The following is a 27,757-nucleotide window of genomic DNA, read 5'->3' as shown; positions in this document are numbered from 1 at the left end:
GGCTATTCCAACCCTGGGCTCCCCGCCCAGCTCCACCAACACCCCTCAACCCTACCCCACAGTTCCGGCCATTCCAATCCTGGGCTCCCCGCCCAGCTCCGCCGACGCCCCTCAATCCTACTCCACAGGTCCTAGCTATTCCAACCCTGGGCTCCCCGCCCAGCTCCGCCGACGCCCCTCAATCCTACTCCACAGTTCCGGCCATTCCAATCCTGGGCTCCCCGCCCAGCTCCACCAACACCCCTCAACCCTACTCCACAGTTCCGGCTATTCCAACCCTGGGCTCCCCGCCCAGCTCCGCCGACGCCCCTCAATCCTACTCCACAGGTCCTAGCTATTCCAACCCTGGGCTCCCCGCCCAGCTCCGCCGACGCCCCTCAACCCTACTCCACAGCCCCCAGCTATTCCAACCCTGGGCTCCCCGCCCAGCTCCGCCGACGCCCCTCAACCCTACTCCACAGCCCCCAGCTATTCCAACCCTGGGCTCCCCCCCCAGCTCCACCGACGCCCCTCAATCCTACTCCACAGCCCCCAGCTATTCCAACCCTGGGCTCCCTGCCCAGCTCTGCTGATGCACCTCCGTCCTGATCTGCTACTCCCCACCCACAGCTCGGCTATTACAATACAACCTGACCAGCCGCAGCTCTTAACATGTCGATCCTGCACTTCTCCAGAGCAAAGGCTGGCAATTGCACTGCGCTGCACTCTGGGTGCTGAGGACAAGGTGCTATGAAGTATCTTGCCCCCGCCCAAACTCCTCTAACCAGGATCTGAGGCCAGGTCCCCAGAGGCAGAAAATCAATCCACGACACCTCGACAGCACCTGAGCCCCAGAGCGATTTCCTGCATTGGCCTGCTAAACCCAGGGTTGTGAGTTCAGTCCTTGAGGGGGCCATTTACGGATCTGGGGAAAAAAATCTGTCTGGGGATTGGTCCTGCTTTGAGCAGGGGATTGGACTAGATACCTCCCGAGGTCCCTTCCAACCCTGATCCTCTGCACCGTTGGGAGGTTCTTTTGTTCTCAAACTCTTTCTTGGTTTGCAGTGAAAGCCACCAAGCCAAGTCAACCGGCTCCCTGGGGCCTCTTACCTCGGGGGATCTTACAAATGAGCCCCATGGTGACATTAGAGCAGGAGCCCAGGTGCCAGACCCCGTTACTGCTCTGGATCCAATAACAGCTGTTCTGGCTGAGCATGCTGGGGCCGGTGTCGTGCTGGCCCCAGTTGGAGTAGTTCATGGCTGTGTTGTCATGCCAAACCAAGGTGCCTCCTAGGAGAAGGGAAGAGACCATTACACAGGGCTGCAAGGGGAGCCGGGGCCTTGCCCAGCCGAGAGCAGCAGGGCTAGTGACCTATCTAGTGTCACACGGGAGCACGCAGCTGCTGCCCTCGTTGGACAGCGCAGACTGTTGATGCTACAGTTCCCAGCATCCAATGCTCTATTCTGATCTGAGCGGCAGCCGGCAGAGTCTATAGGTTCCAGCAGGATGAGCGGAGTGGCCTGGCCACGTTGAACGCGGGGACTGGTCGTCTCCCAAGACGTGGGTGGCTATAAGCTGCGTTGCAGAGCAACGTGGGCTGCACTTGGCCCATGGGCTGCCCTTTGACCAGTCCTGGAGAACTGTGCTGAATCCTGGCACCATGTCCAGCGTGGCCTGCAGGTCCCCTTAGATCAGCCCTGCAGGTGATCCAGGCAGGTCGAAGACACTGTCTCAGGCCAAGCTCTCCCTCGGGAGACCGGACTGGGGCTGCAAACGTCCAGCCACTCCTTCGTCTCGCTTCCCCTGGGACTGACGCAGCAAACCCTTCTACCCCAAAGTGCCTAGAGCTACACAGGCCATTGCATGCAGAAGACACATCTTCCCCCAGAGAAATGGGTAACAGCGCCTACAAGAGAGTGCTTGGCTTCCACATGCCTGGACTCTTTGATACGTGCAATCCCTAAGCGCTCATTGGCCACAGTGCATCGCTGAGGACAATAACACTGAGCCCAGATCTAGCAATTCCCCTCTGTAGATCTCCAAGCACCTCAACACAGGAGGGACAGTGCCATTATCCCCATTTGTGCAGACAGGAAAACTGAGGCAAATAATGGAAGAGCTGGGAACAGCCCCGAGCTCTCCTGACTCCCAGTCCAGTGCTCCACCCATGGGGCCACGCCGCCTCCTGACACCAGCGATCGGCAGCGAAGTCAGAAGCGCGGCTCCAACCTCTCCGGTTTCTAAAAAACGCTGGAGCCAGACAAATCACTCCCCTTGCAACGTGTTTCTTTTACCTTTGGGATTAAACGTCATCCCCAACCAGGCGCCCTTGGACTGGCTCTCGTAGGCTTGGAGATGCTCCCAAATGAACACATTCTCCATCTCATCCTGGATGGACAACACTGTGCCGCCAGCTGCGGAGGAAAAGGCAAATCAGCCAGGAATGTTACCAACCGCTCAGAGGAAGGGAGGCGCAGCCTGCGGGTGCTGGATTTTGCTCCCAGTGGTGCACCTGTGCGCTTTGCTGAGACCTAACAGGAAGGGGCCTTTGTTTACGTAGATCCAACGCCCAGCAATGGTTCCACAGACAATCAGCTGGTGCAAAATGCCCGAGTTCATCAGAGCTCTGACAATTTACACCTGCTGAGGATCCGCCCCACAGCCCTGCGAGAAGAAGTGATTATTGAAAGGATCAGCTGATCACATGCCGAACACACGGGGAGATTCGGCCTGAGAGTGACTGAAGTGGGGAAGCCCCAGGACAGAGATACACGAGGGCAGCGGGCCAGGAGAAAGGGGGATGAAGGTTAATTTATACTGGCCATGAGGGATGGCAAGTGCTGGAGTCCATGCAACTGGCTCTGCATGGGAAGCGGTGGAAACTGCACTGCTTGGGGTATTTGAAACGAACTGGACAATTCACCGGCAGGCACGTTCCAGGGACCAATCCTGCCCGGGCAGTGGGGGAAGCCCACGATCTAACGGGTCATAACCACCTTGCATTTGCTCGGGCTCGCGGCACTCGAACCTCATTCGTACCTTTCTGGCATCTCTTCATGGCGTCCTTCTGCCCCAGAGTGACCTCCATGTGGAAAGTGTAGCAGTGATTCCTGAAGGGGATCCAGGAGGAATCCTCCACCGACTTCGGGCAGCTCCCACTGTAACTCCACTTGTGTGATGGGGGGAACCCTGCAGAGGAGCCGAAGAATGGGTAAGGAGCTTTTCTTGTCCCTGGTGGTTCTCCACCCCCTCAGCCCCACCCTCGCTCCGTCTCTTCCCGCCTCTGCTCTGCCCCCTCCCTAAGGCCCTCGCCTGCTCGGTGCTCTCTGCCCTCCCCCCAATCAGCTAATCTGGGGTGCCATCAAACAGCTGTGGCTGGATCAGGAAAGAGCACCCCAAGGGGGTGCGAGGGGGAGACCAAACAACTCTTTCCAGGGAAACGGTGCAAGCCGGAGCATTGCTGATGACCCACCAACACTAGAGTTTCGGTCTTGTCTGTGCCCTGCCTTGCATGGACGGGCAAGGAGTGGGGCAGGGAGCATGAGCAAGAGAAAGCTCAGGCCATGTCTGGAACACCTTCCTGCCCAGCCAGCTCTGCTGGGTCCCTAGGAAGCACTGCAGAGCACAGCGTGCGCTCCTTGGATGGATTCTTGCTGCTCGGCCTGCAACCCGCCCAGCCATGGGGTCCGAAGCCACAGCCCGGCGTGCAAGCAGCACTCCCCTGATCTGCAGCTGTCCAGTGGAGTGGCACCAAGGGGGCCCGATGTGCTTCTTCCCCCCGCTCCTCCTGCATCTCCTCTGCTCCCGGGAGGCCAGCGCACAAACCTGTGTTGACCTTGCAGATAGCCCCTTGCAGTTTGGTGTCACAACCGGCCGTCCGCCAGGTCCCATCCACGTCCATGTAGGAGCAACCTGTGACCTGCCGAGGCTCCCCATCCTGCCAGTTGACATAGGAGAGGCTCTCTTCTGTGAGCCAGGAATAGCTCCGGCCTCCCTGGAAACCACCGACAAAGGGGAAGGCTCAGGGGCAGCTCAGACCACCACCTCTCCCCTCCACAGCCGAGGGGACAAGCCCCTCCCTCCTACCTCCTCATTGGCCAGGCCGATCCAGAGCGGGGCCCGCAAGCTGCTGATGGCCTGGGTGAGGTAGGCCTGGGTGTAGGGATCCAGTACGCTGGCCAGCGTGGCGTTGCGGGTCTCACACAGCAGCAGGGCCTCCTGCCACTTCAGGGGTTTCTGCAGGATGCGGTAGGTGCTGTTGAGGTAGGAGAGCAGGGAGCTGGGGGACGGAGGGTAGCTGGTCCGGGATGAGCTCAGAGCTGGGTCTGGGGGAGGAAAGAGAGACGGTCAGATCTTCGTCCAGAGTCTCCCTTTGCACTAGGGCGATGCCCCTCGGCACTGCCACAGGGCGTCCCATCCCAGTGCGGGAGTGGGCCCTGTGGAGAGGGCGGGAACGGGACATAAGAACGGCCGTACTGGGTCAGACCAAAGGTCCATCCAGCCCAGTATCCTGTCTGCCGACAGTGGCCAATGCCAGGTGTCCCAGAGGGAGTGAACCTAACAGGTAACGATCAAGTGATCTCTCTCCTGCCATCCATCTCCACCCTCTGACAAACAGAGACTAGGGACACCATTCCCTACCCATCCTGGCTAATAGCCATTAACGGACTTAACCTCCATGAATTTATCCAGTTCTCTTTTAAACGCTGTTATAGTCCTAGCCTTCACAACCTCCTCAAGTAAGGAGTTCCCCAAGTTGACTGTGCGCAGTGTGAAGAAGAACTTCCTTTTATTTGTTTTAAACCTGCCGCCCATTCATTTCATTTGGTGACCCCTAGTTCTTGTATTATGGGAACAAGTAAATAACTTTCCTTATCTACTTTCTCCACATCACTCATGATTTTATAGACCTCTATCATATCCCCCCTTAGTCTCCTCTTTTCCATGTGAAAACGCCCCCATGAGTAACTGTCGCACCAGCTCGGGGCAAGCATCTCGCTGGGCAAAACACGCCGCTGAACGGACAGCACAACGCCCCACCCCCGGTGGGCGGCACCCAGCTCCAGGAGAGAAGGCAGCCATCAGCTGCAGGTTTTTGTTCAAACCAGGAGACAGGCTGAGTAATGTGCGTGTGAGCGTGGGCTGGGGAGTCCCAGCCTGGGGGCACCGTGGCGCCTTCAGAGTCTCACAGCTGTGTCTGTTTAGCACATGAGGATCCGGGTGCTGTCCACACGCAGAGCGAGACATGGGCCGGTGGCGCTGAGTGAGCTGCAAACGCTGCCCGCGTGGGACAGAATCCCGTTAAGGAGAAGGGCAGGCGCGACGCCGGTTGCTGAGACGTGGCAGGAGGGACGTGGGGCGCTTTGATGCTGGAGGGTGCAGCACCGTATCAGAGATGGATTTAGCTGGTCCTGGCACAGTACTAGAGCTGGGCCCAAACCCACAGCCTTAGCTGAGGATCTGAAAGCACCAGGGGGTGCATGTTTGGAGCCTGTATTTGGGCTCTGATTCAGTGCTCTGGCGTGGCTGCTGAGATACTCCAGGGAGGGGCATTCGAGGAACGGCGGTTGCGTTTCTTTGCAGCGTATTGTCGGACACTCTCAGCTGGACAGACACCTAGTGCCTGGGTGGCGCACAGGCTTCCCGCACCGATCCGTTCCCCAGCTCACGTTACAAGAGAATTTGGACAGTCAGCCCCACACGTGTGGCTAGTACCAGAGAACCCAGGCACAGCGCACGCTGCCCGGAGACGCTGGATGCTGACAGCCGGGCGCAGAGCTGATCTGGCAGGAGCCAAGCCCAGCTGCAGCCAATGACCCAACAGAGACAGCTTGTAGGGGGCCGTGATGCCAGCTCACCAGGGGCTACGGTTACAGAGCTCATTTCTGACCTGCACCTGTCCCGCCTTCTCTGCAGTAGGTGCCACGGGCAAGGCACCCGCACACGCTCGGTGCTGTTGGCCCGTCTCCCCTACCTATGCTCCGCTGGCAGATGTAGCCGTGCTTCTCCTCCAGGCAGTTCCTGTCGTCCCAGCGGCCAGTGAAGTGGGGAGGGGAGCCGTGCCAAACCATCACGCAGTTCGTCTGCAAAACACAAGCCAGCGAGGTCAGCGCTGCCTCTGCAAGCCCTGCTCCGCTCGGAGGAGCGGAGGCGACTGGCCGCGTGGGCTGAGTGGCAAAGGCAGCCCCTCATGCTGACACGCAGACCGGTCGAAAGCCTGCTTGGCTCGACATGCCACAGCGAACATCCTTCCCAGGCGCGCACGCCATCCCTTGGGCCGCAGCCCCCACGGGTCCTGCATTCCCGCTGGCGGGAGGGGACGACCAGCCGTACTCTGGAGGTCGGGTGTGTGTCATTACGAGTAGTGGTATCCCGAGCCCATCCCCTGAAACCGTCCCTGGGAGCGGAAAGGATCCTGGCCCCACATTCTGGCTGCCTGGCACCGTGATGGCAGCCAAAGCAGGTGGAGAGACTCCTCTAGTGAGACCAGCCCCACGGCACCCGCTCCCAGCGTGGCCAGAGCATGGCCAAGTCTCTGCTCCCTTCCTGGTGGTGCCGAGAGCCAAACCAGGCTGCTGCCAGCCTCCGGACTGGCACCATAAACCCCACCCCCTCCTGTGGGGCGCCGAATGCAGCCAGGGCTCCAGCCCGTAGAGTGCTACCGGGCACACTGCTCCCACCTATCTCCCGGACCTTCAGTCCCTGATAACTGCCCTGGCGGCAGCACGGGGAGAGACAGGGGAGCTAGAGACACTGCCCCACCCCACCGCCAATGCAGGCTGATCCCCCTGGCGTATTCTCCCCCGCTCTGTCCAGTCCCCTTTTAAACCTCCCATGCAGCAGGGCTCCCTCCCCAGCTCCTTGGGAGATGGTTCCACAGCCCGACAGCTTCCGCCGTCAGGACCCATTTCCCCCTTTGCTCATTGTTCATCCCAGACTCCTAGGTATCCACCCGCGCCCGGCTGCTGTCTATGGCTCCTCTCCCGGCCTGGGGATTCGCATCCTTCAGAGACGTGCCCAACAGTCACCTCTCCTCTCCTAGCCGTTGTTTAGCCAAGCAGAGCTGCCTATTGGCCAGTGCCCGGAAGATAAACCTCAGGGCTTCAACAAACCTCTAAGTATTAGGAATCAGGAGGAGACCTGCCTGGGGGTAGATTATCTGCAGGGTTCCTGCTCCTCCCTCTGAAGTCAGTGTTGGGGATGGGATACTGGGCTAGCTGGCCCAGCTCTGGGAATTCCTACGTTCCACCCACGCCCAGGCAGTCGGGCTGAAAGCAACGGGCTGGGCTAATGCGGAGAGAAAGGGGCCCAGAGAGTCGCTCACCGGTTTGTCGTTCGCTGTGGAGGTGCCGTATCCGGAGGGCTCCCCTGGGGCCCAGTTGACGTATCGAAGAGGTTCCGATTCCACCCACTGGAACTCCTGCTTGGCGTCGTGGAGGCCGAGCCAAAGGTCAAAGGTCACATTGGGAAGGATGGAGGTTATAAAAGCTGAAAGATGAAAACACAAGGGAAGCAGGGAACCAGCTGATCAATGGCGGAGTCACAGGGCACTGGCGAAAGCACATGCTCCTGACCCCTGTCTGCAGGTTCTGCACCTGGCCGGTCTCGGGGCCACAGCCCAGCTGTTAGACCAAGCTCCCCACAGGCAGCCCTTGGGGTCCTGCCCTGAAACTGCTCAGCCCTGGCAGAAGAAGAGGCCCCAGGGGGACGCCCTACCTTGCTCTAGGTGGTTGGAGATGGTGGCCAGCACGGCGCCCTGGCTCTCACATGCTTGCTTCGCTTCCTGCCACTTCACCTGCTCGGCCTTGTTGTGGCCCTTGATGCTGAAACACTGGGCAAGGCCCGAGGGCAGATAAGAGACGTTCAGGGGGCGTTTCCCCAACCCAATGAGCAACGCACCCACCCGCCTCCCTGCCTACTCCCCTTCCTTGTGCTCCTGGGAACTTGTCTGAATCACTAGTTGTATTACTGCAGCACCCACTTACAGACCAGAGCCCCAGTGTGCTAGGTGCTGTACAAACAGAACGAGAATGATCTCCGCTAGTAGACCCTTTACAAACCTGCACACAGACGCACCTATTCCCCACCTTAACCCCCTCCCACATACTGCCCTTCCCCGACTGACCACAGACCCCCTCTGCCACAAACACACCTTGTATCCTCCCCACTTCCCTACACACATGCACAATCCTCTCTCCTACACGCGCACACACAACTTCCTCTTCTGTCCACGTACCCAATGTAGCACTTTCCTCAGCTCCACAGCCAGGTCGTGGAAAGCCCCAGCAATGCTGCCCCTAGACCGGGGTGGGCAAACTTTTTGGCCCGAGGGCCACATCTGGGTGGGGAAATTGCATGTAGGGCCACGAATGTAGGGCTGCGGCTGGGGCAGGGGGTTGGGGTGCAGTGTGCAGGAAGGGGCTCAGGGCAAGGAGTTGGGTTGGAGGAGGGGTGCAGAGGGCTCAGGGAAGGGGGTTGGGTGCAGGAAGGGATGCACAGCGCGGGAGGGGGCTCAGGGCAGTGGTGCAGGGAGGGTTGTGGAGTGCGAGAGGGGGTTCGGGGCAGAGGGTTGGGGTGCAGGCAGAGGGTGCATGTGCAGGCTCAGGGCAAGGAGTTGGGATGCAGGAGGGGTGCTGGGGGTTCAGGGCAGGGGGTTGGGGTGCAGGAGGGGCGCGGGGTGTGGCAGGGGGTTGGGGTGCGGGCAGGGGTTGGGGTGCAGGGTACGGCAGGGGGTTGGGGTGTGGGCAGGGGGTTGGGGTGCAGGAGGGGTGTGGCAGAGGGCTGGGGTTCGGGCTCCGGCCTGGCAACATTTACCTTGAGCAGCTCTGGGGTGGCAGTGGCACGCACCGGGGCCAGGGCAGACTCCCTGCCTACCCTGGCCCCGGCCCAGTCCCTGCATCACTCTGGGAAGCAGCCGGCACCACGTCCCTGCAGCCCCGGGGGAGAGGGGAGACAGAGCGCTCTGCGCACTGCACTTGCCCGTGGGTACCTCCCCCGAAGCTCCCATTGGTCAGGAACATGCAAGAGCAGCGTACGGAGCTGTATGCCCCCTCTTCCCCAGGGGCTGCAGGGATGTGGTGCTGGCCGCTTCCCAGAGCAGCGTGGGGCTCGCGGCGCCACAGGGGGGGCAACCCCACAGGCCGGATCCGGCCCGCGGGCCGTAGTTTGCCTACCGCTGCCCTAGAGAATCCTAAACCAGGCCTGGGAGATCAGAACCGCAGGCGGGCACTTTGCACAAGAATAAGCAGAAAAGCAAGCAGACGCACATGGGGCGGGGTGGGACAGACAAGACAGACGGCCGTTGCGTCTGCAGGCCTTCTGGAATACCTTGTTGATGAACGGGATCCAGCCCCGTGCGCAGCCGCCAGGAACGGGCGTGGGCAGTGGTGGCAGAGAGGGCTTCACAGCAGTGGTGTTACTCCGTTTGCAGATATACGGCAGAGCAGTTAGACACTTCTGGTCCCCCCAGTCCTCTTCAGAGAAAAGGAGAGAACATGGACTTTCCTCTATATGCTCCAGGCAGCCCGTAGAACGTAACTCCCTCGACTGGAAGGGGCTTTGCTATTGCAAATACCTTGGTGCCTCCAGCATACCAGCTACCTCGACTATTAACCTCAGTTTGGGACATCTGTACCGGGCATGTGCAGAGGGGACGGGTGTGTAGGGGGGTCTGTCATGTAGGACTCACCTGCACAGTCCATGGTGGGTACATGGGATACTGGCTGGATTAGTCAGAGCAAGAGACTTGGAGTCAGGACTTGATTCCCAGCTCTGCCAGTCACTTGCTGGGCAAGCCACTTAGACCCAGCGCCCCTCCCCACCAAGATTCCCCCGGGGCTGACTCTCAGAGGTACCTAGCACCCGTAGCTCCCATAGACTTCACTGGTGGGTGCTCAGTGTCTCCAGGCTGGGCTCCCAAAAACAGAGGCACCCAAACATCAGAGCCGCTTACGAAAATGTTGGCTCCCCCCATCTCCATGCCTTCGCTCTCCCATCAGTGAATCGGGGATCATGGTACTGAGCCGCCTGGCCGGAGGGGTCACTGACGGGGCTTTGAGATCGCTGCTCTGATAGCACGGCCATTCGCCTAACACGTACAAACCTCTCACCTCTGCTGGCCGTCACGTACACGCACTTCTTCTCCTTGCTGATTGGCCGCGGCTTGCCCGGTGCCCAGGAGATGAAGTTCAGGAGGGAGCCGTCGGACCACCTGGGGAAGGCGAGGGCGGGAAGTGTCAGCAGCGGCACATGAAAGGGGGTGGGGGACGAGGCTACCGAGCAGGTTCTCGCACTCAGAGCTGGGGGGTGAGTCCTGCAGCGCAGGCTCCTTGCTGGGCAGCTCTCCCTGTGCCCCCTGCTGCTGCCCATGCACTGGGTGCACTCACCCGGCACGGGCCGCTTATAATCGAGAGGGTGGGCTTCAAAGCAGCCAGTGTGGTGGAACAGCTGAGGAGTAAGTCTGCTACCATCCAAGCCCAGGGGAGCCGGGTCACTGACTGCAGTGGAGAGGGGACCAGGAGCAAGCCGTGTGTGCAGGTATCACTACTGCCCTCTGCTGGTGGCACAGGCAGACCTGCGCAAGCATGTGGCTGGAGCTCCTATTCCACTCCCAGGCCAGGCACCGCTCAGTGCACACCCCACAGCTGGAATTTAACGTGGGGTTCCCAGTTGGATTTGCACTGAAACACAATCCTCTTTACATTGGGGGGGGCATGAAAGGAGAGCAGGATGCATGGGGAAAGAGGGGGGCAGACTCACTTGAATCGCCCGTCGTTTTCGTAGGTGTGCAACCCGATCCACCAGTGCTGCTCCTGGCCCCTGGAGAACTGGGGAATCAAAACACGGGACACATCAGCGTCACAGGCCAAGCAAATCCAGCAGGGCCCCATTCAGCTATTACCTTCTCCGCCGGGACCTACAGGAGCCGCCTGAGCCTGGCCCTCAGTCTGGGCTGCGGCCAGCAGTTTCTCCAGGCTTAAAACGTGGCACAGGTGCCCCGTGGCTATTGCGGGCTGGCTGGGTGATGAGCTGTGTGCAGCCTCTCAGACCCTGCAGTGCCTTCCTCAGAAGGGGAAGATGCTCGGTACCCACCCTCCTCCTCCTCCCTTCTCTTCATGCAGCAGCTTGGGGGAAACCAATGAGATGCTTTTGCTGGTGCCAGTCAGTGGCTTCATGCACCAGCCAGTGCAGTGCACCACAACACACAGAACCAGTTACACTGGGGTAAATCCAGTAAGTCTGCCGGCGTCGGCTGATGCCCAGTAAAATTACACCCTTGCGACCCTGCTCTGGCTTCAATGATGGGAAGGGAGCATTTCCCACGACTGTGCAGACCTGCTCCCTGCTGAACGGCAGCGCTCAGTGACACGCAGGTGTCCGACAAGGACCCACGGATGCCCCCTGCTTGGCTACGTTCTCCTACCTTCTTCAGGCTCTGGCCCAAAAAGTCCAGCTCAGCTTGGTTATGAACCGACACCAGCTCGGCTTGAAACCAGGTGCAGATCCGCTGAGCCTGCACCCAGGTCGAGTGATGCTCAAAGAATTTGTATTCTGCGTCCTGATATTTCACCCACTCTTTGCTGCCTGTGGACACAGAAGCACAGACAAGACGAGGCTGATGCTGGCTCGGCCGGGGAAAGCAGTGATGGAGCGAGGAGAGAATCTGCTCTTACAGGAACAGGCCCGTCAGCAGCCCTCTATACAGCTTCCTTTGCATCTGTCCCTCTTGCCACAGGTGCTGGAATGCAACAAGCAAGGGGGTCTCCCTTTGGCAAGCTGGAGACATTTTAGTACCGTGAGAAACTGACAGCGCCAATGACCAGTGGAGCATCCGCGGTGCGAGCTTCCCCTCTGCAGCTCTACCAGTGCCCCCACACCTGATCTGCAGCCCCTCCTGCTGTGGGATCTCCCCGCAGCCCTGTTCAGGCCCCTCAATCCTGCTCTCCAGCACCCTGCGCTAGTCTCCTCCTGGCCCTCAAGCCGGAGCTACACACCCCGTGCCATTGCAGTCTTGCCTTCACCACTCCCTTGTCAGTTCTGCCAATTTCCCTTACTCCTGACCTGCAGCACTCTCTGCTGCTCCAGACTCGGGACCCCCAGCAGCACAGCTCTGCCGATGCACTTCAGTCCTGCCCTGCTATCCCAGCCCTCCCTGCTCCGCTGATTCTGTGCGGCTCTTCCACCCCGACTGAGGCTGACGAAGGCACGGTCAGGGGGTAGGCGGAGGGCAAACGCCTCGCACTTTGGCTCCTCCCTTGCACTTCCATCGGGGACTCACGAGGTGGGTGGTTAAGCCCACGGCTCCCACGCTCCTGGGCACAGAATGAGCCCGAGGGTGCCCTGGGTTGCTCTCCAACGGGATCCATGCATGTTTGCGGCTGAGGGCATTTATCCACCAACGCCATCCCCCCTTCTGGCACTGCGCGGCTGCTGGCCCTTACTGAATGGCAGTGACATCCAAGCCACGGCTGAGCAAACCCTTAGGGGCGGGTCAGTATCTGGGGTGGGGGAGCAGCGCACCACGGGAGTTCGCCTGCAGGCGGAAGGTTGGGCTCTGTGTTGTCCTTGTTACACAACTGCACAGCTGTGGGGAGCCTGGCCAGCATGGGAAGGACGGCAACACCCCTCGCTCTGGGCACCTCAGGATCGTACCATGGCCCCTCCAGAGAGACACCCAAATCCAGCATTCTAGCTTTGCAGCCCAGTAACCCCTGGGGCCAACTGCACCCCGGGCCTCGAGAACAGCTGGCTGCTTGGTTTAGTAACTCTGTCGCTTTGGGTTATCCAGAGCCCTCCCCCTCCCCCCCGCCACTGCTGAGACCCTGATGCCCAACAGACCAAATTCACGCCGGATACAAGTGGGAGAACTCTAGTGACTCCTCTAGGGTTGCGCCTCCTTACACGATGGGTGAATTTTGTCCGTCGGACATCCAGCTCTCTTTGCCGAGACAGCCGTCCGTTTCACCCACCGCCTGCTTGTTTCATTCAACGGCACTTGCAAAACTTTACATACCGTTTGGAGAAAGACTAGTCTTGCGGCTGGAATGCGGGTTTGGGAGCCAGGACTCCTGGGTCCTTGTGTGATGCTGGGCAAGTCATGCCACTGCCGTGTGCCTCAGTTTCCCCCTCTGTAAAACGGGGCCAGCGATACTGACCGAGCTCCAATGGGGTTTCTGAGGCTTTGCTCATTAACGTTGTTGGGTGGGAGGCACCATGGAAGGACAGACACATCCACACGGGGAGACAGACGCTTCGTTGGACAGGCACTCAGTCACATGCAAACAGGGGAGATGCACACAAGAGGCAGACTCTTCCCAGACACACGCACACCCGAGATCATAGAATCACGGACTATCAAGGTTGGAAGGGACCTCAGGAGGTCATCTAGTCCAACCCCCTGCTCAAAGCAGGACCAATCCCCAGACAGATTTTTGCCCCAGATCCCTAAATGGCCCCCTCAAGGATTGAACTCACAACCCTGGGTTTAGCAGGCCAATGCTCAAACCACGGAGCTATCCCTCCCTCCGCGCACGCATGCACCCGCCCACCCTCCCCCCGGGATGTGGGCACGCTCATCGGGGGAGGCAGACAGCAGGGGATGCGCAGAGACGCCAACGTGTACGGAAACCTCCAGGAGATGATTCAGTAACACACCTTGGGTGGGGATCTCTGGCTCCTTCACATCAGCACCTGTTCAAACACAGAGGAGAAGGGGGATGAGGGATGCTCCTGAATTCAGCTCAACTCCTGCCTGCGGGCCTCAGCAGCTCAGATTCCTGCAAGGAAGACGCTTTCCCCCTTTACGTTCAGGCCTGCGCCACGTCTGAAGAATCCACTCAGACTGATTTCAATTAAATAAAAGTAACTTCCCGAGCCAAGTGGTTTTGGCTGGCAGCAGCGTCCTCTGGCTTTCATACCGCTTCTGAATTATGGATCACCCACTTCCGGAGCCTGCTGACATTCTCGCGCTCTGCTGTCCGGGACCTGGGGGGGATGTGTATGGATAATGACTTCTAATTACAGGGATATCAGAGCACTGCAGCAGCTGTTGGCACCTGCAGGGGGTCTGCGGTGATGGGAGGGAGAAGGGGAATTTTTATTTCATGAATTTAGAGCTGGTGAAAGGTGCAGGACGGGGGAATCCACAGGGCAAGCGTTGCGTGGACAATAGCAGCTTCACACAATCACTGCCTGCAACCCTGACCGGGAATCATGCAGGCCAGAATTCCAAAGCAATCAACACTCCCAGCTGTGGCCAGGTTTTCCCAAATGCTCGACCCCCAACGCGCTGAGGCCTTATGAAAAATCTGGCCCTAAATCTCACCATGGGTGGAGGGCTGGAGGCGGTGCTGGGGATTGAGGACTTGGGGGGGAAAAATCTAGCCCTTATTTGGGTGCCTAAAAGTGAACTGAGCTCTTTGGAGAGTTTGTCCCTTGGTGTCTATTGGAGATTTGAGCAATTTAGCAACTGGACCGAGGCTCCCGACACTCTGAAGACAGGCCACTGAGGAGCTCTCAGATCGCTGGTAACGACTTTGGGCCAGCGCCAACCTAGACTCTAAACATGAAAGACTCCAAGTGCCAGACTCAGTCCCCTCCGCCAGCCAGCTCCCTGCCAATCGACCAAGGGTTTCAGTTTTTGCTCAGTGTCCTCAGAAGCCCCCCAGATTTGCTATTCGGTCTGAAGGGGCACGAAGCATTGGGAAGGTCGAAGAGCTAAAAGTGCATCAAGCAAGACCGTCTCTTCTGCTCTCTAGGGGTTTTGCGGATGTGTATAAATAAACCACTCAAGCGCCACTCTGGTGGTTTACAACAGCACCAGGAACCTTCAATAACAATTCAGCCTTAAAGGCAGAGGGGTTGTGTGCCTGTGCACGCCTATATTTAGAACAGGTTTTCTAATTATCTACACACGCACGCACACCCCTGACACACACACACACACACACACACACACTGCATCTTCTATAAACATCACACACAAAAAATTATAATAATCAAGCTTAGAAGCGTTTTGTAATCGCTTAAATCTCATTTATCCGTCTGCCCCAAACTTCCCTAACAAGCTCAGACACTAGCCCTTCGGGGCCACTAAGCTCATGGTACATTTCAAGCTTCAGTTACCTTTGCTGAAGAGGTCTCAAAAAACTAGGGCTTAGATTCTTCCATGAACAATGGGAGAAATGGATTATTTTCCATCCTGCTGTAACTCCAACCGTGGAAGGGATTTGGCTCAAAAAAGAAAAACCACCTTTATGCCAAAGCCAAATCTGAACTGAGCCAGCCCCGGAGGTGAACATTTCCGAGCGATACGAGCGTGTGACCGCAGAGGGGTGAGGGGTTTACAATGGAAATAGTTTTAATGACACTGACCACACCCCAACTACTGTAATTATATGCATGCTTGCTACAACTGGCCTCAGTATCTCTGTGCCCCTCAGGACTCCACCAGGAAAACGGAGATAGCACCACCTTACCTCCCGGGGTGTTGGGAAAGTAAAGTCAGTAACATTTGTGAATCACTCAGACACGGTGCTGCTGCGGGTGTCACAGAAAAGCCCTGTCGGAAATTAACAATTCTGTATTCAGAGCGGAGTTCGGACGGTGTGCAACAAATGATGGGAGGCAGTGTAGCCTAGTGGATGGGACAGGGACTCAGGAGACTGGGTTCAATTCCTGGCTCTGCCACTGCTTTGCTGGGTGACCTTGGGCAAGTTACTGCCCTGTGTCTCAGTTTCCCATCTGTCAAATGGGGATAACCATACTGCCCTCCTTTGTAAAGCGCTCTGGGATCAGTGGGTGAAAAACGCTAGATAAGAGATACAGTGTTTACAAAGCTTGAGGCCACACACTGAATGATCAGGTTAAAAATTCGTACTGAAGAGCTGCTCAGGCAGCGAGCACTATCTTGTGCACTGAATACAGCAGGGCCCTGTGGAAAACGAAGCGTGTAACCACGTAATTAAGGACTGTGTCATAATGCATATACAGAACGGGGCTGAATTAAGGTTGCACAGGAAACCTTAACTCCGGAATTTCCTAACTTCGGAATGCTCGCAGGTTTTTTCGCGGTGCAATGTATATTTCAGAAAACTCAACCTCTCCTCACTGGTTGTGTGCTGCGAGTTTCGGGAGGCTACACTATAGTCTTCATACAAACCACCAGGTGGAATCCCTGCTTTAAACAAGAAACTCAATGGAACCATAAACGACTGAGTCACAACCAATTCCTCCTTATTTCAACGGCTATCCAGGGATTTGGTCCAAAATTCCTTCACAGCTTTGAAAATTTCAGACATCATGTACAAATGGACAAAGGATCTGTCTTCACTTCCTTTCCCAAACGGTCATGTGGGCTCACTGTGATTAAAAACGGTTACAGCGATGGACAGCCAACATTTTAACAAAGGGCTCCCACAAAATTACTCCTCGCCTGCCAGCAATCCTGCCTCTGTGCATGGTCATGCACAGATCAGAGGAATGAATTCATTGGTTTTCCCATTTAAACAAAACTACTTTCTCATAAAAATAACCCAAACCACTTGGCAAACAAACTTAAGTGCATTTGCTGAAAATATTTAGATTTCGCTCCTTAAGCCCGTCAGTGTGTTGATAGTACTGTGGGGAGGGGCGGAGGGATCAGCGTGTGTAATTTGAAGAGTGTGTGCATCTGTGTGTGTAGAGCTTTTAGGGGAGCCGTGGTGGGTGGAGATTTCCTCCCACCAGGAATTGTTCAGAAACATCTGCAGTTTGGGGCTATTCCATTCTACCCACATTCTTGTCCCAACCCCATCACCGGAGTTTGAGTGCCTCCTGGCATAGGCGCCGACTCCGTGGGTGCTCTGGGGCTGGAGCACCCACGGGGAAAAATTGGTGGATGCTCTGCACCCACTGGCAACTCCCCACCCCCACCTCAGCTCACCTCCACCCCACCTCCTCCCCTGAACGCGCCACTTCTCCCCTAGCTCCCAGCGCTTCCCACCGCGAAACAACTGTTTCGTGGCAGCAAGTGCTGGGAGGGAGGGAGGGGGGAGGAGGGGGAACGCGGCGTGCTCGGGGAAGAGGTGGGGCCGGGCGGGGATTTGGGGAGTTGTCCAATAGGAGCAGGGAGGGGGTGGATTTGGGGCAGGGACTTTGGGGAAGGGGTTGGAATGGGGGCGGGGCAGGGGCAGGGCATGGGTGGAGTCGGGGAGGGGCCGGGATGGGGCACGAGCACCCACCGGCACCGGGAAAAATTGGTGCCTATGCCTCCTGGTCATGCTTCGAGCGATGTGACTGACATCTGTCACGTGTTCCATCTTCTCGCCCATCCTCTCTCTCATTGTGTCTGGGAGTGCAGTGTTTTGGGAGGGTTGTTTGGGGGTTTGTCCCCTCTCCTCAATCTAGTGCATTCCGAAGGCAGAACATTTCCTCCTCAAATGTAGCTATAGATGCTCCCCAGCAAGACATCAGCTCTGGCCAGGAAGGCTTAGGGTATGTCTACACAGCAAAACGGGGGGAGGCGGGTTGACTCGGGTTAACTAACTCAGGGTAAAACAGCAGTGAAGACGCAGCAACTTGGGTTAACTGGGTGAGTTCAACCCCAGGCTCCTGTCCAGGCTTGAGGTTGAGCTGCTAAGTGACCCTTTCTTCACGGCTACTTTAACCCAAGTTAAGAACACCCTTATTTTTGCAGTGCTGACACAGCCTTGGTTACATCCAGAAAGAGGCGGCTCTATCTCAGGCAGGGAAAACTCCCTACGCTGCCTTGGTAACAGACTCCAAACGAGCAGCCCCTGAGAGCCCCCGTCAGTGATCCCTTTCCTACCACCCAGGGGTGCTGGGAGGCTGAATTTGCCCATGTCTGCAAAGTGCTCCAAGATCAGCGGACGGAATACACTGCATTCTCCTCCTCCTGCCTCCGCCCTGTGCCCCTCTTCCCCGTTACCTTTGGGCAGTTTGCAGATCCAGTCCAGCTGTGATTCACACTGCATGGGCATCCACTGCAAGGACGCCAGGTCCAGCACTGCACAGTTACGGATGTCGTCATCGTCATGGTTACTGCGGTCAAAGTTGTGGTAGGAAAACTGGGAGCCAGGAAAGATGGGCAGTTAGAGCCTGCAAACTTGTCACCCCACTGGGCTGGACAATTGGCTCGTACCGTCTGGTCTCCGGGTGCAACGGATCGGAGGGTTGATCCATCTATAGCGCTATGGCATTCTGACTCCCATAATGCACCCAGCCAGGTGTGCAATGCTGTACCTCCCCAGTGCCCAGCTAATCCCAGTAGCAGCGCAAGAACGGTTTGCCCCATCTCAGCCTCATTCGCTCTGCCCTACACCTTGCATCTGTGTAAAAGTGGGTGTGAAAAGTTCCAGGTCAGGACAGTGGTGCTTTCCATCCATTTTGAACACACGGCGCAGGGCACCGGGGAATGGGATCCCAATCGCTAATATGGGTCCAGAAATGATCCAGCCCTTTTTCTAATATGTGGCCACAGTAGCTGTCCTATGGTGGAATCAGAGTCAGGTGGGAGCAGGGACTTCTGTGTCTTTCTCTCTTTCAAAGCCCAATGCTGCAGTCACTGTCTTGTAGAAGGATCAGACATGAAGGATTAGGCCAGTGGTTTTCAACCTGGAGTCCGCAGACCCCTGGAGGTCCACAGATTATGGCAAAGATTTCCAAAGGGGTCCGCACCTCCATTCAAAATCTTTTAGGGGTCCGCAAATGAAAAAGGTTGAAAACCACTGGATTAGGTCAAAGGAAAGTCGAGCCTCTATGGCCTCTCTTGCGCCTCGGTGGCTCTCTATCCGACCAGCCAGGAGGACGGGAAGAGTCCCAGGGACTTTGTCAAAGAGAAAAGAGGACAACCCCGGAGCCGTACCAGTATTATCCTGTCTCAATAAAACAGCTTTCAGTGCCCAAGGGGATCATCCCAGGGAGACATAAAGACGAGGTGCTGGCCACTTGTGCTTAGTAAAAAGCTCATAGCTCATTTGGCAAGTCAGAGGATCCGATCCTCGGCGGGGGCAAATCAGCATTCCTCTGTTAACGTCAATAGCGTGACACCGGCTTGCACCAGCTCTGGATTTGTTCTGTGGTGCCCTGACCAAATTCCAAATGGGTAATTGTCACCTTCTCCCTCCCTAAAATTGCCCCTCTCCTGAACTACCGCACAGCACCGCTGAACAGCTGCTGTCGTCCACCCCAGAGGTGGCTGCATTTCAGCAACCAGTGAAGTGGCTCCTCTCTATCTATCTATGTCGATGGTTTGCAGTCAGGGTGTCCGGCACTGTGAGGTCTTTGGACACCCGCGCAGAGCCCGTGGCCGCCCTGCTTGCCTCTCAGCGCATGGCACTGCTGACCTGGCACCTGTTCCTGTGCAAAGCGCATCTGCACTCACCCCGAGGCCGTCGCTCCACCTCCAGCTCCTCTCTGCTCCAGGATCCCGCCGGTTCAAGCCAATCCAGAACCAGTGCTGCTCGTGGATCTCCGGTTCCGATTCACTGGAAGAAACCACACGGAGCTGGTGAACTGGGGGAAGGGGAAACACTGCCTGTCTCCTTCCTTTAGCATGGAGCCGGCGGGGGAGCTATTAGGAAGAATGCCCAGGGCCAGTTCTAATGCCTCCTGGATGCACCGCAGCGAGAATGGGCCAAGCACAGGTGGTACATCCCACAATGCAGCTGCAAATATGATTTTATCCCCATCCCCAGGAATACCAGTGGGAAAAAATCACGTATACACCCACTTGAGGCACTCGTGTGTGCATGCTTTGCCTACAGCCTACACCCTGCCTAGGCACCGGCACTGGCAAAACATACATGTATGCACATGTGCAGGGATACACACAGACACAGGACATACAAAATGCCACACAGGATCGGACCAATGGCCCAGCTAGTCCAAGTACCCTGTCTGAGATGTTTCAGCGGAAGGCACAGGAACCCCGTAGCAGAGAATTATGGAATAACCTGCTCATGGGGGTTTAGTAATTCTGTCGCTTTGGGTTATGGCCCAGAGCCCCCCATCCCTGCCAAGGGGGTGGGGGAGTTCCTCGGGCAGTTATTTAGAGATGCAGTTTCTCATTGGCTTATGCCCTGTAGCAGAAAGCTTCACACTCCTTGGTTTCAATCTTTACTCTGTACCTCTGGGTGTTCTCGTGATCCATATTAATGCCTGGAGTCCTGCTAAGGTCTTGGCCTCAAAGAGGTATTGTGGCAGTGAGTTCCACAAGCCAATCATCCCTTATGGAAAAAACGTGTTTCCTCATTTTACGGCTTGCTCCCTAGAATGTCACGAAGCAGCTCCTTGTTCTGACAAGGAAGGGTAAATAGCTACACGTTTCTCACCTACCTACTTGCCAATTCATATTATTACCATGGGCTCCGGGCACCGTCTCGAGTCTATTCAGTATTTCGTACACGTGTCAGGTCCTTGTTGCCTCCCCAAAGTAAACAGTTCCAGTCTTTTCAGTCTCCTGTGCTATGTACACACACGATACGTACCCGCTCACTCAGGTCAGTGTACATGCTTTGCCTACAAAGCCGTACATATGCACACGGACAATCATGCACATGAGCACACAGACACATACGACAAATACATGCAGACTCTTGTACACACAGCCGCCGTCACATGGGTGCAAGAGTGTATGTGCATGGGCACGGGCACCTAGATCGGTGCACACGCCCACGCCCCCTTTACAACCGACGACTCACCCGAAGATCTTGTTCAGGGTGTTGGCCACAAAATGCTCCTCCTCGTAGCTGCCCAGGCTGAGAAGCTGCGCCCCCAGGTCACGGCAGAACAGCTGGGCCAGAATCCAGGTCTTCTTGTCCTGCAGCTTGTCGTAGTTAAACACCTGGCGTGGGAGAGAGGGGCAGACTCACAGCTCTGCTCCCTGCCCAGAGCACGCCCACGATTCCCTTCTGCTGCTTCCAAGCTGCCGCCCCTCTCGCCGGGGGCACGTTACACACAAGGAGATGTGGAGCCTGCTCCAGCCCGACCTCTGGTGCATCTGGCTGGGCGGCCGAAGCCCGTCTGGTCACGGTGGATTCTCAGCAGCACAGACCAGGCACCTACCACTACACCCCACCCCATGGCCAGCTCCCCGGGGGGCCTCCACACCGTGTTTTAAAGAGCTTCAAATGCCCGCGGGTGCCAATCACAGCCTGGTGACACGCAGGGCCTGTCCCATAGCACCGGCTGCCCTGTGCAACATGTACCAAGAGCAGCAGAATTGAGCAGGTTACAGAAGCTTAATGCTCCAGCCGAGAGTGCAGTGAGCAAAGGAGAGGGGTGGAGGCTCTCCAGAGCTAGCAGGAGCTTCTCTGCCATCCCAAATACCTAGAGATAGAAAAACCTCTCGGCCAGCTGCTCCACCTCTCAGCCTGCCGCATCCAGTCCTGGGGATGAGGAACTGGCTCGGCCAGGCAGCCTGCTTTCCATCCTCCACAATGACAGCAGCAGAGAGACAGACCCAGAGGGGTGTAATTACCCCCTGCCTCCGGCCTCTTGCTGCTAGGCAGCTCCCCACACACTGAGGCCAAGGCCCAAGGAGCCTTCTCCACCACTCCCTGCCCAGGAGGCAGCTACACTGCCGGTGCTTGGGCTCCGGATGCCCACGGACTGGGGGAGTCCAGCACCTCCAGCAGCACTGGTACCCTGAGGTGTTTGGGGAGAGCAGGCCCACAACTCTGTCCCACCCTCTAGCCAGCCAGGAGGGCTGGATGGGCGCACAGGGGAGGGAAGCTCACCTTGGAACTGGGCCGAGCAGCAGGGGATGCAGTGTCTGCCTCGCCCCTGCAAACCTCCAGGAGCGTCTGCCAGAATGCAGGACCTCTGCACCCTGCCTCCAGGGCAGGGCTGTGGCTTAAAGGCATCCTGCCTGGGGAGGGCGCGTGTGTGACAGACTCAGTCTGGCCGGTCTTGCTTCCCTGGGTGCACACTCGCTCCCTTCCCTCTTTACAACCACGGCCGTCTCACCTGCCTCGCAAGGGCACCAGTGAGGGCTCTACAGGTCGCCTGGTTTCCCTGCAGTGACCTCTGTGGTCATGGCTGGCAGAGGGTTGCCAGGTAGCCGGTTTTCGACTGAACAGTCCAGTCGAAAAGGGGACCTGGCAATGTCTGGGCAGATGTACTGACCGGACACCAAAAGTCCCGTTACCGTGGGCCAGGGGACGACGGAAGGGAAGGGTGGAGAGGCTCTAGCTAGAAGGAAGGGGGAGGGGAGACAGGAGCAAGCAGGGGTAGGGCCTCGGGGGAAGAGGGAGAGCAGGGGCGGGGCCTTGGGGTGGGGGGAGAGACAGAGCGGGGAGGAAGGGGTCTGTGTTCCGGTTGTCAGCAGTTAGGAAGTTGGCAATCCTAGGCTGGCAGCTTTGGGGTGGGATGCAGCCACCCAAGGATACAGAACGTGTGTCTACACCGCACACTAAGCCTGGGTCTGTGGGACCCAGACTTTCAGTGTTTCCAGCCCTGTGCTTGAGTGTCCACACTGAACTGCAAACCGGGGCTTCCAATTGCTGGCCCCGGGTCTCACAGCCGTGCTAACGCGTCCACACCGCACTACACAGAGTTTCTGACTCAGATCTGCAGCCTGAGCTGCGTCCACACTGCAAAATTACGGGGCTTGGAGCTGAGCCTCACTGGGGCTCGGGCTCTGACCCACCCACTAGCAGCGTCTTAGGACCCGGATCCTGAGTGCTCACTAACCGGAGTCAGACTGATTTCCATGTGGACGGAAGAGGAGGTTGGATTCAAACCTGAACCAGGGCCTGGATTTAGTATACAGTGTAGACAAACCCAGAGAACCCTGCTGTCTTCCCTGGGACACGTTGGTTTCTTACCTTGTAGCAGTGTCGGAGCTTGGGGTCCGAGCTCCATCCCTGGGGGCATGAGCCGGTGAGGCTGGGCGTCGGGTATGGGGCTGGTAACTCGGGGTTCACCGGGGTGCCCAAGTTCTGCCTGCAGATGTATTTGGCCCTGAATGTGCTGCAGTTCTTCACCTCCCATAGCCCCATGGAGCTCCCCGTGGCCAGGGCGACGCAGCCGCCTTTGTTGTAACCTGGAACGCTCGTGGAAAGGGGGCAGAGAGGGGGACAAGGTTTGAGCCTAGATAGTGGAGTGTGGAACCCAGCCACCCACCCGTGGTGTAACAGGCCCCCGCCTAGCGATATCTTCGCTGACCCATCCCCCTACCACCAGGTGGGCACCAAGCAGACAGACCCCACTGCTGCCCTGGGGCATCCAGAAGCAGGGGAGGCATGGCTGGCGGTGCCACCCTCCAGAGGGTAGAATGGGTGAGGCATGGAGAAGTTACGCGATGGGGACGGGGGGCGGTGGGGCTAAAACATCTCAGGAACGAGTGGGACCGATCCTCTCCCCGTCAGGGCCGGTGGGCCCATAGGAAGTTGAAATGGACCAAAGCTTCCAGGGGCATGCAGGAGCATCCCTACAGGATGCACCCCAGTGTCCCCTGCTGACTGGTTCCCGTGCTGGGGCTGCCGTGGGAGATGGCCCCACAGCCCAAGAGATTGGACTGTGGTGGCATTTGCTTTGTCTAGTTCCCTCCCATGGCTCTTTGTTATCCCCCCATGTGCAGCTCCAGATGGCTCCCCTCCCTGCTTGGGGTCTACTCCCTTCACACCAGGAAGATATGGAGGTAGAAACTGCTGCTGCCGTTAGCTGGCTACTGCTCCTTCTGCCATCGGCGTCTGGCCCTGTGCTCCTTGCCACGGCAATGCTCAGGGAACAGAGGCTGCCATGTGTTTTGCTGGGGCGGAGAATGAGGGGAAATTGGAGGAGGGAACGAACACCCTCCCTCCTCCCAGCTGGCTTCTGTGCCATTACCGGGCTGGTCGCGGTTCCAGTGGGTGTACATGACCTCGTCGCCACTCAGCCAGCGGAAAGCGCCCGTTTTGTTGTTGTCCTGCAGCGCCGTCCAGAAATACTCACTGTCCCAGCCATAGATGAGGCTGCTGACGTACGCCTGCTCAAACCTGACACGGGAGAGCAGTGGGATGCCCTGCCGTTAATCTTCCTCCTCTGTGGCTCTGGCCCCGAGACCCGGGTCTGTTCCCGCCCTCAGCCCTAGTGGAGGCTCCGGCTTTTAGCGCTGGAGAACCCAGTTCAATCCCCAGCGGCTGTCACACAAGGAGTACAGTCCCAGACGCTTTCTGCTGAGTCCCCTGCTAATTAACTCTGCCTCCTGTTACTCCTGGGGGAATTCTGCACCAAAACATTAAAAATTCTGCAACAAATAATTAAAAATTCTGCGCACAATATTTTAAAATTCTGCATATTTTATTTGTCAAAATAACATACTATAATCACAACAGTTTCAATTATTTTTGGTCATTTATTTCAAAATACCTGTCAGCAACTATGTCTGTAACAATACAGACAACAAAAAAAGTTTCAGGATATGTTTTTTGACAAATATATTCCTTACTAGGCCTATTAATATAGAACGCTGAGTAATAATTCATTTAAACTACAATATAGAACCGTATTTCCCATACTTCTCAGAAGCAGTGGGGGCTTGGGGGAATCGGGGGTAACCGAGGAGCTGAGGGAGAGGGAAGTAAATTGCTGGGAAGGAACCTGGGTGTGAACTTGGACGGTTGTTGGGTATGGGTGGGAAAGGTATGGAACAGGTTTTTTTGGGGGGTGGGAAGGGATTGTTAAGGAGCTTCCCCCATGCAGACCCTAGCTGACCCCAGCCTCTCCCATTCAGTCACATCTGCCCCTGTCCCCATATGTCTCTGTGCCCCCATTCAGCCACTCCCTTGTCTCCCCTGCCCCCATGTGTCTGTGCCCCCACTCAGCCATTCCCCTGTCCCCATGTGTCTCTGTACCTCCCTCCCACCTATGGCGCTGTGCTTCCATTCCCATTCAGCCCCTGCCCCTGTCTGACCACCCCATAGCACCCCATGCTGTCTGTCTCCCCATAGCCCCTGTCTCCTGACTTGGCCTGACAAGCTCTGAGAAGAAGGCAGCTCTCTCTCTTCCCTCGCTGGACCTGAGATGCAGCTTTGTTCTATCGCCACAGCGCTCTCTTGGGCAAAAGGTGGAACTGCAGTAACAGTTCTGCAGAAGCTTTTTTTTGTGCGCAAAAAAGTTAGAAATCTGCAGGGCTCATTAATTATGCACATAAGCAGTAGCGCAGAATTCCCCCAGGAGTGTCCTGTGGTAAGTACCGTTATCCCCATTACATAGATGGGGGAAAACGGGACGTGACTTGCTTCAAGGCTGCACAGCCAGCCACTCAGTGGCAGAGCTGGAAATAGAAACCAGGGTACTCCCTCCCATCCCTTCTTCAGACCACAGGCCACCTCTGCTAATGAAGTATTCAGCACCAAGCTGGGGGGTGGGGGATGGGACTCCAGTGACCTCAGCTACGGTTATGGGAGTTTCCCAGAGGGAATGGAAGCCGAACACCCATGACAACAGAGCTAATCCCCAGAGTGCACCCACCTGTTGGTGATGGTGACAAGGGTGGCCTTGTAGTCAGTGCACATCTTCCGTGCATCGCTGTAGGTCACACGGTCTTCTCCTAGCCAATAGCAGGAGGGGCTGTGCCATTTCCAACCCTGGGGCAAGAGAAGACAATGATGGTAAGACATTTTGCAGACTTTAGTACTGTCTGAGCAGATGTGCTTTCCAAGTGCCCTTTACCCACAATGCAGAATTGTCCAGTGGAACTCACTGCTACAAGATGTTACTGAGGCCAGGAGCCTAGCAGGATTCAGACATATACATGAATAAGAACCACCTCTGCAGTTCCACTAGGTAGGATAAAACAATCTGCTGGGGATATAAACCCTCTTGCTTCAGGCCACAAGAAACCCCTGATGGCCTAGGGTCAGAAAGAGCTTCCGCCACAGACACGTTATTTAACAAGCGTCCACTAGGGGGTTCCTTGCATCCTCCTCTGAAAGCAGCTGATGCTGGCCACACGCCTAAGATAGACGCTGGGTTTCATCCAGTCTGGCAATCCCTATGCAAACTAACTAGAATTACTTAGGACAACACTGTTGTCCCTCATCCAAAACCCAGCGGCAAAGAGCCCCCTGCAACTCCTGGGGCACTGGGCTCAGCATGGCTTCAGCAGGAAGAGCGCCATGACCTGACTCACCACCATCACTTCCTGAAACACCCTGGGTTTTTCTTGGGAGGTCTCCCATCCACAGGCTAACCGGGCTTGACCCTGTTTATCTGGTGAGATCTAACAAGATTGCAGCCCGAGAGGATAGGGCTGCAGAAAAAACATTGAGGCAGCTTCAAAGTAACAGAAAAATCTGCGTTGCCAACATCCCATCCCCGATTGGAGGTTCAGGGAGGGGAATACAATCCTCTCCTTATGCGGGAAAGCCAAGCAAATAGCAAGTCCCACCGCAGTCCGCTTTAATCGCCTTGGTTTGCTGATGCTGGAGCCTCTCTGGAGTTGGGGACACAATAGGGTCTATTCTCTGCCAGAGCAGTATGGGCTGACGGGCAGGAGGGACTGTGCAGAGCGCTCCAGAAACGCTTGGCAAAGGCAGCGCAGGCAGCCACGGCTGCATGGGGTGGGAGGAAGGGGGCTTGATCGCTGCAGAGAAAGGGAGGAAGAGTGAAAGGAAACACTTGGAACAAAAGAAAGAGCGGGGAGGGGATTTTCCTTGCCCAGACTGAGACCGGGGTGGGGGTGAAGGAAGGAGGGGCTCAGCTGGAGAAATTGGCCTTGCTCAGGCCTGGGCCACATTGCCACTTTCCCGCGCCCTAGGGAAGCTAACAAATCATGTATGGTGTGAGCAAAACAGGCTGAACTGTTCATCCACGCCGTCGGGCCTGCATTCCCCTCCCTATTGCCACCCCGAGTCCCAGCACTCCAGTCCAGTGTGCAAAAGACCATCGTCTCCGCCTTTGCTAGCTACACACACTGCCACAACCCACCTCCCACCAACTTCAGCACCACCAGCAGCCGGCCCGACCGCGACAGCTCCCATAGGTGGGAGCAAAGAGGCGGGTGCCGGGCAGGATACGGAGTCACGCACTAGCTTTGTGTATTACAAAAGTGCTAGGCAAACCCAGCTAACGAATCCTCACAACCAGAAGCACAGCTACGTCCGACATGCCAAGGAGGGATGTCAACAGGCTGGAGGGCATGTCCCCTTATCCCTACCTAGCTCCACAACCCGCTGCAAGGTAGGTAAGAATTATCATCCACATTTTGCAGATGGGGAAACTGAGGCAACGACCATGTGGGAGGACCCTTCCCAAGGCTCACTGAGGGCATTAGCGTCAGGTCCAGGATGTGAACTCCCAAGTTCCCGGCTCCCATTGCTTTACTCAGAGCACTCGCCTGAAAGCGCGTGAAAACCCTTGCATCAAGTACCGCCTGTTCTGAGCGCGCTCCCGCTGGAATGCGGCATGCGACAGGGCAATGGCCTCATGCAAACCCCACCTCTCTTTTCTTGGGGGACTTCTAGCCACAGCCTGATGCCGACGTAAAACCTGCGGCAAAAAGTCCCCCACAGCAACCAGATAATTATCCAGCCAAATCTGCAGAGGATTCTATTTCCAGAGTGGTATGCCAGGTGCCTTTCCCAGAGGTATGCAGAGGGCACGGGCGCCAAATTTTATTTTTCTAGGTGAGTGCTCCACCCTGCTCCTCCCCAAGGCCCCAACCCCACTCCAACTCTTCCCCGAGGCCCCGCCTCTTCCCACCCCATCCCTGAAGCCCCACCCTGTCTCCACCTCTTCCCACCCCTGTTCCGCCCCCCCAACCACCCACCAACCGCTCGCTGCTCTCTGCCC

At 57.0% G+C, this 27,757-nt stretch overlaps 1 protein-coding gene across 1 annotated transcript in view; it reads right to left on the bottom strand.

The window, feature by feature from the left end:
- MRC2 (mannose receptor C type 2) overlaps positions 1-27,757 on the bottom strand; it is a 91,102-nt gene that overhangs the window by 2,526 nt on the left and 60,819 nt on the right. Inside the window, exons 10-28 of the mRNA XM_054014042.1 lie at positions 25,436-25,551; positions 23,810-23,958; positions 22,807-23,024; positions 20,680-20,822; positions 19,362-19,464; positions 17,907-18,045; positions 13,634-13,669; positions 11,403-11,563; positions 10,739-10,806; positions 10,090-10,190; positions 9,308-9,453; positions 7,697-7,811; positions 7,305-7,468; positions 5,955-6,063; positions 4,067-4,305; positions 3,806-3,974; positions 3,020-3,169; positions 2,275-2,394; positions 1,090-1,269 (exon numbers count right to left, since the gene is read on the bottom strand). Coding sequence (XP_053870017.1) covers positions 1,090-1,269; positions 2,275-2,394; positions 3,020-3,169; positions 3,806-3,974; positions 4,067-4,305; positions 5,955-6,063; positions 7,305-7,468; positions 7,697-7,811; positions 9,308-9,453; positions 10,090-10,190; positions 10,739-10,806; positions 11,403-11,563; positions 13,634-13,669; positions 17,907-18,045; positions 19,362-19,464; positions 20,680-20,822; positions 22,807-23,024; positions 23,810-23,958; positions 25,436-25,551 — 2,626 coding nt within the window. The remainder of the gene's footprint in view (positions 1-1,089; positions 1,270-2,274; positions 2,395-3,019; positions 3,170-3,805; positions 3,975-4,066; positions 4,306-5,954; positions 6,064-7,304; positions 7,469-7,696; positions 7,812-9,307; positions 9,454-10,089; positions 10,191-10,738; positions 10,807-11,402; positions 11,564-13,633; positions 13,670-17,906; positions 18,046-19,361; positions 19,465-20,679; positions 20,823-22,806; positions 23,025-23,809; positions 23,959-25,435; positions 25,552-27,757) is intronic.

Source organism: Malaclemys terrapin, chromosome 25, assembly GCF_027887155.1.
Source record: "Malaclemys terrapin pileata isolate rMalTer1 chromosome 25, rMalTer1.hap1, whole genome shotgun sequence".
Lineage (NCBI taxonomy): Eukaryota > Metazoa > Chordata > Testudines > Emydidae > Malaclemys > Malaclemys terrapin.
The sequence above is the reverse complement of the archived record's forward strand: the minus strand, read 5'-3'. Positions and strand labels throughout refer to the sequence as shown.